Source organism: Perca fluviatilis, chromosome 7 (genome assembly GCF_010015445.1).
Source record: "Perca fluviatilis chromosome 7, GENO_Pfluv_1.0, whole genome shotgun sequence".
NCBI lineage: Eukaryota > Metazoa > Chordata > Actinopteri > Perciformes > Percidae > Perca > Perca fluviatilis.
Window position 1 is genome coordinate 19,712,080 of NC_053118.1, and position 14,857 is coordinate 19,726,936.

Sequence of the window (14,857 nt, forward strand, 5' to 3'; positions counted from 1 at the left end):
TTTGCTGTAATCAAATCAGTAGGCCTATATATTTATGTTTAACATGACATATACACGTTTATTTCTTTTTATCAATGGGAAACATACATGTGTACAGACAAGGCTAGCAGTAGCAGTAGCAGCAGCAGCGCTGCGTCAGACACGTTTCTGATGTGCAAAGACATAGAAAACGCCACGCAGCTGCCACGCAACTGACACGCAACAGAAATGTCACGCTCACGCCATGCAGCCAGTGTGCAGACGGCCTTAGCCAAAAAAATTTAACATCGACAACTTCCCAGTCCCTCCCCCCTTTCCGCTAAAGCCTAAAACGGTCCCTTAAGCCTCTCCCCCCACAAGGGAGAATTAATGTGTGTGCATTAGCAGTGACACACAGTTAGACCTCGCACTACAGGCTGTAGGTGGTGCCAGAGGAGCCAATTTCTTCTTTTTTTATTACCTGCTTCATGTAGTTCTACTCAAACATAGGGTCAGTTTCAGCAAATATGACAGAAAGTTAGTTTTATAAGTCTTACCTACTGCACCTTTAATTAGCAGAAACATTGTTTTACCTCTGGGTTCCTATCTGATACAAAATATAAGACATTAAAGTGATGGTTCGGAGTAATTCACCCTAGGGTCCTTTGCACCATGACCTCGAGCCAAACACCCCCCAGAAGCTTTTTTCACCTGGGTCTAACATTGGGAGAGTTAGCGTAGAGTAGCGTTATCAGCTGAATAGCTTAGCGCAGGGGCTAACGGACCGACGTTTGTATCTCGAATAATACCCCATGCGAATATTAACGCCTACGAATGTATCAAACCAAACCCCCTAAAAAAATTATAGTTATGCTCTTATAAACGATGGATTGTAAAGTTTGTAGGTACACCAGAAGTTTTATATAACACTTTCGCCTGCTGGCTTCTGCTCTCTGCTGTTGTTGCTGCTGTAAGACGAGTGCTTAGGGCCGTCTACAAAAAAAAAAAAAACACTGAAAAGAGATGCAACAAAAATATTTATTAATTTAACTTTTTTTTTTAAGTAAGTGCTGTAGTTTAACTAGCAGGACACAAGTAATAATTGAGGTGTGTTTGGAGACATTACCTTATTTAATCATTGAATTAATACATATTTTTGTTGTAACTCTTTTCGGTGTAGTAATTTGTAGACGGCCCTAAGCACTTGTCTAACTGCAGGTAGCAGCAGCAGCAGCAACAGAGAGCTGAAGAGAGCAGGCAAGTGTTCATAAACTTCTGGTGTACTTACAAACTTTCCAATCCATCGTTTTATGAGAGCATAACCTATTTGTACTACTTGTAGACGTTTGGTATCATTTCGGGCATTATTAGTGGGGTAACTTACAAGATACAAACATGGGTCCATTAGCCCCTGCGCTAAGCTATTCAGCTGATAACGCTACTCTAGCTAACTCTCCCAATGTTATACCCAGGTGAAAAAGCTTCGGGGGTGTTGGCTCGAGGTCATGGTGCAAAGGACCCTAGGGTGAATTACTCCGAACCATCACTTTAATAACACATTTGACTACGACAGGACTGGACACACACTAAGACAACTTCATTATTTATTATGTAAAAATCAAATAGCATCTTATATACAGTCATAGAAAAAACAAATCAAATGTTTGCAATATTACAATGGAATATTGTCAGGATCAACACTGGACAATAAAACAGGCCATTGCAGTGATGTAAACCTCCTGCAAATGACTTACTCCAAGAAGTATAACTGTATGCCTTCCTGTAAACACAAAAGAAAAGTGAGATTAAAGTTGAAAATACTATGCGGTACGTCAGTCTTGGTAAAAAAAAAAAGAAAAGCCCTATGTTAATGTTCCTGCTTTGTTCTGATGGGAGGTTGAGTCCTACCACTCATTTTGTCATTGTTGAGTTGACATCACAAAATATTAAGTATGGCTGGTAACAACACTCATGTTTATGTATCAGTGCATGGGCGAGATGATGAAATCTGTAGAGTAGCTGAATGTCACGGTTCGTTATCAGTACAAAGATAAATGAGAAGCAACGTATATTAACGTTCCATCTATCCCCTTCAGGATTATTTATTAACTTGGTTAATTCAAGTCCTTGGCTGATTCATTTTCCACTGGCACCTATGTTACTTATTACATAAAACCATGCAATCAATAAACATGCTCTATGTATACAAATGTCCATGCAATAGCTGGACTGAACTGATCCCCATGATATTAATATGAACTTTATAACTTAAGACTTAACAAATATACATTGTGAAAATGCATTCTATGCATTGGTTTGTGCAGAGGATGTCCACTAAAGTATTCAGCAGTTGTCAGTACTTAAACAGCTACACTGTATTATTTAATTCCTGCGTGTTGTGGTACTGTAGGCAGCAGAGGCTAAAGCCATTCACACGATAGCTCCTTTTTGGTCCCACGGAATGTCTCTAGAGCAATTGTTCATAACATGTTAGCGATGTAAAACAAAAAAAATTGTCAAACTGCAGGATGTATATTACATTTTCAGGGAAAGATGAATATAAATCTGACATAATTTCCTAAACTCAACAGTCAGTGTAATAACCTTCTTTGTTTTTTACCCCAAATGCTTAAAGTTAGCCCAGTATGCAACTCCATCACATACATATTGGGCATCGGAACAATCCGACATAGCTTTTGTCCAAATAATGCTTAGTTGTAAGTAGGACCTCATTCCATAAATCCGCAGAAACAAGGACAATCTTGATTATAAATTACTTTAGGGGAAATCATAAATGGTTATCTAGGGAAGTCACTAGAGCCAAATAACTTGTGTTTATGTACCTGTACACAAAAAAACAAAAAACACACACACAATACAGCCACAGTGTGCACCAGAAACAAATCTATCATCAAACGAATCATTATGGCAGGTTGTCTGCATAATAGGGCTAAAAAACCCTACGCTGTCAATGGTCTTTTAAACAAGACCTAGGAACTACATTTTGTCAAACAATAATGTCTTTAATTGTAATGCTTGCTCCTAAATACAGACATGAATACCTTCTTCAAACCTCGACCCTCCACTGTCCTAGAGTTTAACAACCACCTCACACTGACACGCTTCATTATTTTGTAAACAAGATGCACTTGATGCATCTGGCACCCTCCTTCAGCGGTCAGCCACTACTCTGCCCGTGCGGTCAGGTTCTGTGCTTCCTCTGTCTGTTCCAAGTTTCACACCACTTCATCAGACTCCAGGTTGTATTCTTCATACAGCGCATCTAGGATGGCCAGCTGCTTCTCCATGGCAGGCAAATACAATCCCAGGTCCCTGTGCACGCCGCTGGTAAAGCCGCCCTTCAGCTCGTCGCCCGCTCTTGACACTAAGGCAGCGGCGAAACTTTGATAAGACGGAGCAGCTCTCAGTGCCAACTGGGGAAATAGAAGCATGCGATGGTCACACTCCAAGAATAGATGAACCTCAAGGGGGAGGGGGAAATGAAAGCATTGGTGAGAGTAAGAAATACCTACAGCAAAAACGCCTCGCACAACCCATCCGTGGTACTGCCGAAGGGTCTTTCCATAGGCGTTATCTGGGCGAGAGAATAGACAGAACATGACGAATCTCGTACATGCATTAGGTTCCACGTATTTAACTTGTTTGTAGATTTGTGCATCGTAGAAATCGGACTCACTTAGCGCTCCGTGGATGTCTTGCTCTCCTGCGTTGACCTCCGACAGAAACTCTTTGAGGAACATCAGGCCCCGTCTGAGCCACAGCAGAGCCTCGGTGGCCGAGTTACGCACCCGGGAATTCTCTGTCTGGACTTCATGCAGCACGATGGACTGTAGTGTGGGGAAGCTGGCAGGCTCCGACATCAGCTTCTGGTGAATTTTCTACAGGGTTAAGAGACAGGTTGATATAGTAACATGAACTGGAAAAAGATCCCGATTCTACTCTGCCATCGTTCTTACTTTGATTTACCAAAACCATAAGTACTACTTTTTAACAGCTCAAAAAGTGATTTGATCTAGTGTGCCTTGACAGAAGGAGGATATGAGTGATAAGCCAAATGCTTGACTTTCAAGCTAAACAAGGAGTGGAGCAGTATTATACTGTATACAGCAAATCTCCTTGTTGAAATATTATGTAGGAGATCGTAAAGTACTAGAGGTGTTGAAATTAATCAAATGATCAATGCATCAAATCGTGGACATGGACGATGCTGCATCGGTTATCGGCAGGCTCATAATCGATTATTTCTGTTTACAATTTAATGTAGGCCTAACAATATTTCTGTTTACATATTCTGTTATGTTTTGCACATTCAGAAAGTGCCATGTGCTCAGTGCTGTAGTTTTATGTATCCAATTTATTTAGTAATAGAGCACTGCAGAATGTTTTGTTTTTTAAGCTTGAAAAGCTATGAATTAAATATCCTACATGGCTTTAATAGAAAAATGTATTTGATGCATTGTGACGCATCGAGATTGATCGAATTGGGAGATCAGTGAAGATTCACACCTCTATAAAAGTACTAATGTTGATTCATCCGGTTTGGCATTCCATGTTTAGCACGATTTAGAGGCACTTCTGAAAAACTATGTCATCATTTTGTCTTGTTTAAAAGTGAAATCTGCTTTAAGATAACATATTAATGACATGTACACGTACCTTGATATTTCCAACAAAATCCATTTTAACTGGTGCAAACACAGTGGATCCCAACTTGTCTGAGAAGAGAAAATCCATGATCATTTCTTTGTTCCCTATGAAGAAAGGATTCTTAGTTTGGTGTTATTTAGGACAGTGATGAATGCAGCTGAGGGCAGGAAACCCTGTGTAACAAGTTCAGAAGATTTCACCTTTTCGCTGCAGATTTGATGGGAAAGAAATGTAGGCTTGTGACACACTAGAAGACCTTAGATCCTTAGCATTTCTGAAAGCATGCTGCATGGCGTACAGGATATGAAACGGATATTACTTGTATCTGGGTCTGTGTCAAGATTTGACTGGAGACATGTTTGAGCGCAGCTGGAGGTGAGGACCTGCTCGCTCTACATTATCCTGCTTATTGCATGGCTACTTAATGAAGAAATCAACTACGAATTTAAAAATGATTTCATTAATTGAAAAATGGTCCTCTAGAGTCTACGATCAGAACTGCGTCCATAGCACTAGTGTTATTTATGGCAGCGGACTGCCATAAATAACAGACCGTAGAATACTGTAATTGACCAATCAGAATCGAGTATTCAACAAAGCCTTGTAATAAATAAATAATATTTTTAGTCTTTAGTACACAGCTTTGTTGAATACTTGATCCTGACTGGTCAATTACAGCATTCTATGGTCTGTTATTCACGCAGTTTTGATCATAGACTCTGGAGGACCATTTTTAAATCAATATTTTGTGTCAAATTATTGATTTCTTTGGTAAGTAGCCGTGAAATAAGCGGGATAATGTAGAGCAAGCGGGTCCTGCATCACCCGGTTTAATAATGACCCGCTCGCTCTACATTATCCCTTACATATTACACTGGCCATCTGACATATGTGCAAATTAAACACTGTTGTTACATCTCTCTGCAAGTCTCTCATACCACCAGATAATTACAGATTATCAAAAATCCTAATCCAACCTGTCCTCATATTTATTGGGCCAAATCTGATAAAACTTATTTTTAGTCAACCGCCTGTCAATTCCCTCTAAAACTGGCAAACAAGATGTTGTTTTTAAAGTCGTTCACTTGTTTATATTGTTACTGTGAGTGGCCATATGGATCTATGTGTAGTACACTGTGTAGATGTGTAATGCACAAAGACAAGGCCACACAGCCACATGAACAGGTATGAGCTAACAACAAATCCAGATAGACTGAAGAAAAAAAAAAACATTCAGGTACAGGAGGAAATAATCGGGGCATGAAAGGATTATGATGAACCCAAGACAAAAAGCTGCCACCTCATTAAATACAGATGATGTGAATGATGGAGCATAAACAAATGACAAGTAAAATAGTGGGAAGAAGGGTGAAATGACCACATGTGAGAAAGCGGAAAAGATTAAGAGGAGGAGAGACTGAAAAGTGACCGGCCTACCTAATACTGGTACTATTGCATAGCATGAGTCCAAAAACTCTTGTGTAGGGATACCATTGTCGTCGTCCAGTCTTATATCACTAAATCTAAAAAAGTAGAACAGATTCAAACAAGAGAATATATTAGAGGTAAGTATGTCATTTCAATTTTTATTTGATCAACTCAAACAGAAAAAAAGAAAAAAGGGTACAAACGTCCAAACCAAGCCTGAGAAATGATTCACACAGTGTCATGCAATTCTAAACCTGACAATACCTGAGGCTATTCTGCTACTTTGATAACAATCTGACAGTTTCTTTTGTTGCTAATGTTAATGCTCATCAACTTTAAAAGACCATCTCCAGAATGCACATACTGTAGTCCCCATCTTGCAGTTGAATACTGGCTAAGTGAGACAATGATTTTCTGCATTATAATGTTTACGTTGTGACTAAATATTACATAAATGATTATAAACACTCTAATCAGTTGTTCAGTAACACTCTCCAGGCTCTTAAAAAAGAAAGTAAAATATGATTGAAATACAGAGTGAAACAAAAAAAAGCTTTACAAACCCAAATATCAGATGAGGGCCTCTCTGTGCCATGTGATCAAGAGAGAACACACTAATATAAAACACTTATAATGACATCTTGAAATGGATTCAGTTAAAATGTTCCAAACCTGTTATTATATATCTAGTCTGTGCAACATGGTAATACAATTTATATATTTCCACAAACTAAGTAACTGTGCAGTTTAGTCAAAAGTTGCAGCAGAAGTGCAGAGCCTCAAAAGACAAGAATACTACACAGAGCTTAGACTGATTAACCCTAATACTGTCATAGTGAATTATCGCAGACAATCATACAGTAACTTCATACGGTAACGAATGTGTCCTAAAGGATGTGACCTTCCTGAGTAGCATTTTCATACCTGTGACTCATTGTGCTGAAGAAAGTTTCCACCTGATCGGTGTCTTCTGGCTCTGTTGAATCTCTGGAAGTCTGGCCCTCCTGTTGAGCCTCTTCTTGGTCTGGGACAGCTTCCTGTTGGTGCCGAGGCTGGACAGCGTTCGCTTCCTTGTTGTTGTTGTCCTGCTCTCCGTGATTTTGGTCCGCTTTGTGCTTCTGCTCTTCTTTTGTCTCCTTTTGATCGTCAACTTCGTTTTCCTCGTCCCCCTCTGCTGGTTGGTCGTAGTGTTCAATCTCAGAGGTATTCTGGGTAGTGTGTAACTGAGGATCGACTCCCCCCTCGGCGACTGAGCTGATGCTGTTGGCCGCATCAATGTCTGTGTGACACAGTGAACAAACAGTAAACATGTGCAATGTATGTAACCAGACAAAGGGGTAAACAGAATATGGTTTCGGTCAAGATGTTTATCACAGCAAGTCTGAAGCCCAGTTTTCATCAGACTGGGTGTTGCAAATTGTGGAAACAGCTTTCAACAACTGCACAACTGTCATGTAGACTTATTATTAACCACTTGAAGGGTACACCGATGCAAACCTCATGCTCATCCTTCATTTAGTGTTTCAATAAAATTATATGACAAACTTCAAGAGCAGCACTACATTGTGTATTGAGTAGAGATGCACCGATAGACCGGCCGGTGACCGGAATTGGCCGGTTTTCACGTGCTCGGCCATGACCGGCGACCGGCAGGTCAGTCTGACATTTGCCGATTTCATGCTGGTCAACGCTACAATTAACTGACAACATAAGTTATACGAGTTACAGTTCTCAAGGACGCACGCACACACGGACGCGACAGCCCAGTCTCTTTTTCCTTTCTCTCAACTTCTCCGCCTTTTGTCTCGCGTACACGCTCGCAGTGTGTAGCGCGTGTCCGCTACATGTAGGGAACCTCGTGAATTAACCTGCAACATGTCAGCTATTTAAAAATTCTTCAGCGTGTGTGCAGAAATTAACAAGTTTGCAATATGCAAATTTGTAATCGGTGCATCTCTAGTATTGAGTATAGCTGCACTGACCTCTATGGGTTGAAAGCCTCAATAGGTCACCAAACCTCACAGATGGGTTTGGTAAGGGGTGACTGGTTTCAGTTGTGACCACACCCGACTGTGATTTAGCATAGCGCTTCGTGAAATGCTTTTCATTACTTTCTTTTTGTTTTGCTTTGTTTTTTTTTGTCCAATACAGAAAGGACTAACACCTTAATTACAATACAGCAAAATGTTCTTCAACTCTTTCATATCTCGTAAAAGTCTGACAATGAGTTGTTGTTTTAATATTGGACTATCAAACAATTGTGTAAAAACATTCTGTCTACATTTTCTTAGATGTGTAACAGTGTTAACTGGCACTATTGCATCGTATCACGTCTGAACCAAACGTATGTAATATATTCTTATGCAACATGATGTAAACTATGTATCACAAGAGAGGTCTCTTTTATGTACTGTATTATTTATAGGCATCTCATCAGTACACTTAAAAATGTATCATGCGTTTTAAATAATGTATGATTGCATTTACGGTGAGATAGCATATGTATTATAGATAACCCAAAACAATAACTTGGAAAAGATTTAGGTCTTATTTTCCATCACTGGCAGTAGCTTCCTCCTATATAAAGGCTTTGTTACTGCTAAGGAAAATGCAATATTGTAACTGGGGCATCCATCACTGTCTGCTCACTAAAAGGCAATAATCCATCCACATCAGTTCAGATGGTGTATACACAACAACCAGGCCCCTTTTGATGTGTGTGGTCTTTCCTTTATGGAATGCAGTAATGGTTTTCAGTTCAGGAAACTCGTAAAGTGACTGTTTGGACATCTGACTCACCTGATGGGGAAGGATGTTGTTCTGGTCTATCTGGCTCATCTGGCCCTTCTACTCCAGAGTCAAGGCTCTGGTTGTCATGTGCAATTGCTTCTCCTGAGGATTCAGACAAATCTCTCCATCTGGAATGAATTTGAGTGCACAATGTTAACTCTAAAACTTGGGATGCACTTATTTTGGGCAAATATAATTGGCAATTGTGTCTAGTGCCACAGAAATGCAACATTAATGGCAAAATATTACTACATCAACAGCAAACGCAATGGGTATTTCATTTTTCACCTCACTTTGCTAAGTGCTACTTTGAACATCTATGTGACAGTTAATGAGTGAGGAAGAAACAATGTCGACAATATAAATACATAATGACAGAAAAAAGCAACCTACTTTTCTCCAAGGTTGTGGTTTAAATGATTGACAGGTTTAATCTGTTGGAGAAACAAGACATTAGGGGGTCATATATGTATGTATAATTAAACAACCTGTACCCTTTATACTAGATTTAGTAAATTGTAATTTCCCCACTAGGGATCAATAAACAGTATAAATTATTATTAGATGCTATTAGGTTATCTGATTAGACACATAAGTGGTGACAAATGTACCTTCTGAGGTTTGATGGCTGCTACTGGAGGAGACCCTGGTGGACTCTGTGTTGCCATATCCGTACTAAAAGAACGGTTTGCTATCTGCATGCATTCCTCCAGAGTCTTAAGAAAGGTGGTGCATGTAGACTTTACCATGTTTCCAGTGTCTATTCCGGTCTGAAAAGGGCACACACACATACACATTGGCCAACATAGCCCTAAATGTCCCGACACGTTAAGTCTGTTCTTTGGTAACAGCAAACTAAATCTGCTCAAATCTATAAAGCTTTAAAGAAAATGTACTTGTGATAACATTTTCTGTCTGTCACAGCACACAACAATTTGATCTCTTGCTAGTTGCAAGTTCGGCTACCCTACTGTATACTGCAGCTTCACACCAACAGCAGCTTCTCTTATTTCATCAGTTCGTCCAAACCTTAACCTTACCTCCGCTGTGTCTGCTAGCTCATCATTCTCCTTTATTTTGTTGACTTGTTGTAGAAGAAGGTCACAGTACAATCGGAGTTCTGACATCTTAGTTTTCAGTGCCTCTGTGTTCTCGTGGAGCTCTGTAATAATAACAGCAAATGAGCCAACGTTTTGGGAAAACGTTTACAATATTTTACAATAGAATACTAGCTGTTAAAGCGCAATCCATGCATCCAAATACCTTTCTCTCTTTTTGTTCGGTTGTCTGTAAGGCAAGCTTTGGATGTTCCCAGTGCCACCAGCCATTTCTGCCTCTCTGCTGCATTGATGGCTCTGAGGTAAAAGTACTGCTCTCCTGGTATGGTCAGGTCAACTCGTGTAGAGTCAGAGGAATGAACTAATAAAGCACAGCAGCAAACAAGGAGAGATGCTTGTCAGGACTTCATCCAAAAGTCAGAATAAAGTCTCTCACTCACTCACTCACTCACAAATACAGTTAGACAGGACGAGTGAGCCATATACCGACCTTGGATTTCACATACTGAAATCTTAATGCTGCCCTTGCAACCTTTCCAGGCATCTTCTTGGGAGTCATAGTAAGACAACGTTCCTCCATCAAGCACAAACCAACGAGGTTGCCAACCTGAAATATAAATGCATTTATGTTTAGATCATTGCAACGGTGCTGTTTAACGAGTAACGTTATGGGTATTTCACTCTTCAATGTTGGAAATCAATTCGTAAAAGTCACAATAAAACAGCGTTATCTAACGTTAGCTTCATAAACTTGGAAAGAGTTAAACCTTACGTTATGTTAGCAACAGCTAACGTTAATTGTTAAATCAGATTATAATGGCAGATGGAGGGAACTTCCTAAATTAGAAAGCGCTAAAATTACATGTTAAGACTACATAAATAAGGTTAACTTCTAATTCGTTAAACAGCTATTAACGCTAATTTAACAACGTCAAAGAGAAGCTAACGTTAGTTAATTGAAAGTGGTGTTCCGATAGTTTGACTGACGGTAGCTAACGTTAACGTTGCTAGCTAGCTGCCTTAAAACAAACACTATAACCAATAACACGCAGCCAGTGTGGGGTGAACTTACCACTTATGTAATTGGTCCACTTATGCAGCATTCCTTCCATTGTTTAATTATGTGGTTTTGCCGTTCATTACTTGTTTATCATAACAAGATATGATGCACAGCTGATTGCAGCGACTCCATCGGGCCCCGAGTGAGATTAGTGGAGTAACGTCCTAGGCTTTACATTTCACCTACGTACATAAACGTGCGTAAACTTTGTGTGAATAGAGCTCGAAAAGAGAGACTAACGACGTTCCTCCCGTTTTACATCAGAGGGATTAATACTGTGGGTGCGGATTATGGTGATTGACACAAAAAAGAACCAATAGAATAAAAGAATATAGATAAAGGGCGGAGTTTTGGAATAAATTATCCAATTGAAGAGGGAGGAGGGCAGACAACTGAACAGTGGCTGTGTTCAGGCGTTCATGCAGAAGTTGGCTGCCACGTAGTTGGCATTCCTGCCATGCATTTATTTTAGGGCACGTTATTGCATTTGTGTTGAAAGGTTCAAATACGCATTTTGTAAGTTTTGCGAGTAAGTGATCATTTTGTCTATCAAAATGATTATTTTTTCTATTTGTTCGATATTGCCCTCATTGTTTGTGTTTGTCACCGGGGGAAAACTGCCTGAGCCAGAAGTGAAAATTGAAGTTATACATAAACCCTTCATGTGTTACCGCAAGTCAAAGTATGGAGACATGCTTCTTGTTCATCACGAGGGATTCTTGGAGAGTAATGGCACCATGTTTTATTCCAGGTAATTTGTTGCAGGAAGCTGCTGCATGTATTGATGTGCAATGTTACATTCCGTGTGCAGGCAAAGTCACTGCTATATATGTATGTATATGTATCTATTGGACTACTGTGCCGCAACCCACCACCACTTGTCAGTATGTGTGCCATGGTCCATTCAGACCTCAACATTAACCACTGGACTGTCCTTATAGTTAGGTAGCAGACACTTGACCCTTAATATATTTGTGATATCAATTCTGTGTGTACTGGACTTTTCTTTCTCAAAGCAAACTGTGATGGATCTTTGTGACTCTTGGCAGCCGCAAACATGGGGATACAAATCCAGTATGGTTCACTCTTGGGATTCGAGAGGTGCTCAAGGGTTGGGATAAGGGTCTGCAGGGCATGTGCACAGGAGAGCGCAGGAAACTGACCATCCCTCCATCTCTGGCATATGGCAAGGAAGGAAAAGGTAACATAGACTATTTGTAATACACAAAAACATGTTAGAGAGGGTCTTTTGATTCAAATCCCCATATCTGTGTGCTTCTATTGCAGTGGTTCTCAAAATGGGGTCCGGTCCCCAACAAAAAGGGGAATAATTTATTTTCACTATAATTTCATCCATAAGTAACACAATGGCAAATTGTATGACTATTTTGCTCATGGGTTTCATTCACTTTCTGTAATAAAACATCTAAAAGCAAAAACATTATCAGGTAGGGGACCCTGGGACAAAGTCTTATCAGATGGGGGTCCGTGGTCTAATTTGTGCCAGTTTAGGGGTCCTTGATGTGAAAAAGTTTGACAACCACTGTTCTATTGCATAACCTTTTTTTGGTTTACAGGCAAGATCCCACCAAGCAGTACCCTCATTTTTGATATTGAGCTCATGGAGATCCGAAATGGTCCCAGGTCACATGAGTCTTTCCGGGAGATGGATCTCAATGATGACTGGAAGCTCTGCAGAAAGGAGGTGTGACATTATTTTAAACTACTTTTCTTTTGGCATTAAGGGTGTAAGTTGTGTTTTTGTTGCTATAGTGAATGCCATTATTCTGTCTGCACTACAGGTGAAAGAGTACCTGAAGAAAGAATTTGAAAAACATGGTTACTCACCTAATGACACACACCATGAAGTGATGGTAGATGACATCTTCAAAAATGAGGATGAAGATAAAGATGGTTTTATATCTGCGAGGGAATTCACCTACCAACACGATGAGCTCTAAAAGGACTGATTACTTGTGTTTGTGTCATGAATCTCCTCCAAAATAGTGACCTGAATTGTTAATTAGTTACTGGGCTTGTTTTTATACTGCAGTTGAACAGTATTGTCTCACTTTTAGTTGAACATTTTATGGAAAATGAGATCCATAATGAATTTATATCTCCATTTTGCACTGGTAATGTCGCCACCTCAGATGAATTTAGGCTACAGTATTAGAGTTTTTTTTTGTTAAACATTACATGAAATAAATGTTTTTGAATTAAACAGAGCCTTATGTTAATTTAGTTGCATTATATTTACAATACATGGGCCGAAAACTGAACCTTTGTATGCAGTCATCCTTGGTGATGTGATACTGGATGATGATAGTTATTCTCTGTGTACGTCTTCATTGATCACTAGAGGGCACTCTTGTCCTAGACTTTTGTACAGTATTATACTTACAAATCTTTATCAAATTTAAATCTCAAAACAGCAACAATGCACTTTCAGGGGTCCCTCTCTTTCAGTTTCTAGATTTCATACTGTTTCTGGCAGATGAAAATGAGAGTAGTCACATATACAATTTCATGCCATCAGGAGTGAAACACAGAAAACTATGCCGTAGGCTTATATAGATGAATATTCCAAAACACGCCTTGAAGGAATACCATTGAATTTTAATTTTTTTCAGTTAATGTATTATAGTGAGCCTTAAGCAACCATCAAATCCCCTCAGTCGCATCAATAATGTACATTTTGCAGTGAATAAACTAAAAAAAGTAATTTGAGAACCATCCATATATAGGAGGGGAACATTTTTTATCATACTCATAGCTCTGTCAAATTACACTAATTATACAGTATGTCAAATATGTGAGTCCACATATGACAAGTGACTTGCTGGGATCATTGATTATGACTGAAATAATGTTAAAATAAAATGTCCTATGATTATAGTAAAATATCTATAGTATCTAGGACTCCCTGGAAGAAGAGATTGCGCATCTCAATTGGAAGGTCCTGGCTAAATAAAGGATAAAATAAATCCGCTATGTAGCATCAACAGGAAGCACAATCTGTTTCAAAGAATGCAGTGATATGTGTGATAGCTGTCAACGCTGTTCTCAGTCTATTTTTCTCAAACCATACAAATTAAAGCTTTGTAAGATTTTGGTTGAGTGAATCTTGAAAGTGGACCAGTGACCCAAGTTAAATTGACTAAAAATTAATTCTGATGAGGCTTACCAACAAGCATATCAGCACAATGAATATTAAAGCCATGGTAAGACATATATCACAATTGCTCCATCACATAGAGGTGCATGGAAATCACACCATAATAAGTGAACACTGTAGGCATACTGCAGTTATGCAATTCAACTGTTATTTTAGTCACCAACTTTAACTAGAACTAATCCTATTGCAATTATTTACATAAGAAAAGAGGTGCTATTGATGTTTTGCAATGCTGAAAATTATGAAGGCTGACATGCACCAGTGATATTCTCAGGAACCAGAAACAGAGTTTTAGAGCGCGAGAGAGTGCCATTAAAGCAGCAAGCCACAGTGTGAACACTGTGGTGCAACTATGTCTTCTCTCACAAAGAGCACCACTGTTTTTCTCACCAAGGAAGTTCATATGGTATCTGGCAAAATTCCACCCTGCTGACCACACCTGCAGGTAAAACTGGGCGAGTGGCAATGTTATATGGCAGGACAGATTGAATATTAGATATGCTTCTATGTGAAATACCTCTCAAGGATATGGCAATAGCTGTTACACGATTTATAAAAAGGTTGTTAACCACATATCTGTGATTCACTGTGCTTCAGGAAACAAGCTTTCATCACTAGCATAGGGCTGGGCCTTTCTTCTCACTGAACCTCTTCTACAGTAATCACACCCACATTGCGGTAGGATTATGTTAAATGGAGACAAACATTGGCAGAAAG

The 14,857-nt window shown here is 39.4% G+C and overlaps 2 protein-coding genes across 2 annotated transcripts; one reads left to right on the forward strand and one right to left on the reverse strand.

The window, feature by feature from the left end:
- Positions 1–2,570: 2,570 nt before the first annotated feature.
- Positions 2,571–11,196, reverse strand: plekha8 (pleckstrin homology domain containing, family A (phosphoinositide binding specific) member 8). The gene is made up of 13 exons (XM_039806422.1): positions 10,975–11,196; positions 10,393–10,509; positions 10,108–10,263; positions 9,885–10,006; positions 9,456–9,614; positions 9,238–9,278; positions 8,854–8,972; positions 6,979–7,333; positions 6,064–6,149; positions 4,636–4,694; positions 3,656–3,857; positions 3,492–3,553; positions 2,571–3,392 (listed from the first exon to the last, which is right to left on the reverse strand). Exons 1-13 carry the CDS (start codon positions 11,012–11,014, stop codon positions 3,195–3,197), a joined length of 1,716 nt encoding a protein of 571 aa, XP_039662356.1. The 5' UTR covers positions 11,015–11,196; the 3' UTR covers positions 2,571–3,194.
- A 132-nt stretch (positions 11,197–11,328) lies between these two features.
- fkbp14 (FKBP prolyl isomerase 14) lies at positions 11,329–13,186 on the forward strand. The gene is made up of 4 exons (XM_039806423.1): positions 11,329–11,713; positions 12,012–12,163; positions 12,540–12,667; positions 12,765–13,186. The coding sequence occupies exons 1-4, from the start codon at positions 11,517–11,519 to the stop codon at positions 12,921–12,923; spliced, it is 636 nt and encodes a 211-aa protein (XP_039662357.1). The 5' UTR covers positions 11,329–11,516; the 3' UTR covers positions 12,924–13,186.
- The last annotated feature ends 1,671 nt before the right edge of the window (positions 13,187–14,857 follow it).

What these genes read in the sequence shown, in the direction of transcription:
- fkbp14 (XM_039806423.1), top strand. Translation starts at nt 11,517, where the DNA reads ATGATTATTTTTTCTATTTGTTCGATATTGCCCTCATTGTTTGTGTTT. An exon ending in ATATGGCAAGGAAGGAAAAG is followed by an intron (nt 12,164 to 12,539) that starts GTAACATAGACT and finishes TTTGGTTTACAG; the next exon opens with GCAAGATCCCACCAAGCAGT. An exon ending in GGAAGCTCTGCAGAAAGGAG is followed by an intron (nt 12,668 to 12,764) that starts GTGTGACATTAT and finishes TCTGCACTACAG; the next exon opens with GTGAAAGAGTACCTGAAGAA.
- plekha8 (XM_039806422.1), bottom strand. Translation starts at nt 11,014, where the DNA reads ATGGAAGGAATGCTGCATAAGTGGACCAATTACATAAGTG. An exon ending in TTCAGTATGTGAAATCCAAG is followed by an intron (nt 10,264 to 10,392) that starts GTCGGTATATGG and finishes GTGCTTTATTAG; the next exon opens with TTCATTCCTCTGACTCTACA. An exon ending in CCGAACAAAAAGAGAGAAAG is followed by an intron (nt 10,007 to 10,107) that starts GTATTTGGATGC and finishes TTATTATTACAG; the next exon opens with AGCTCCACGAGAACACAGAG.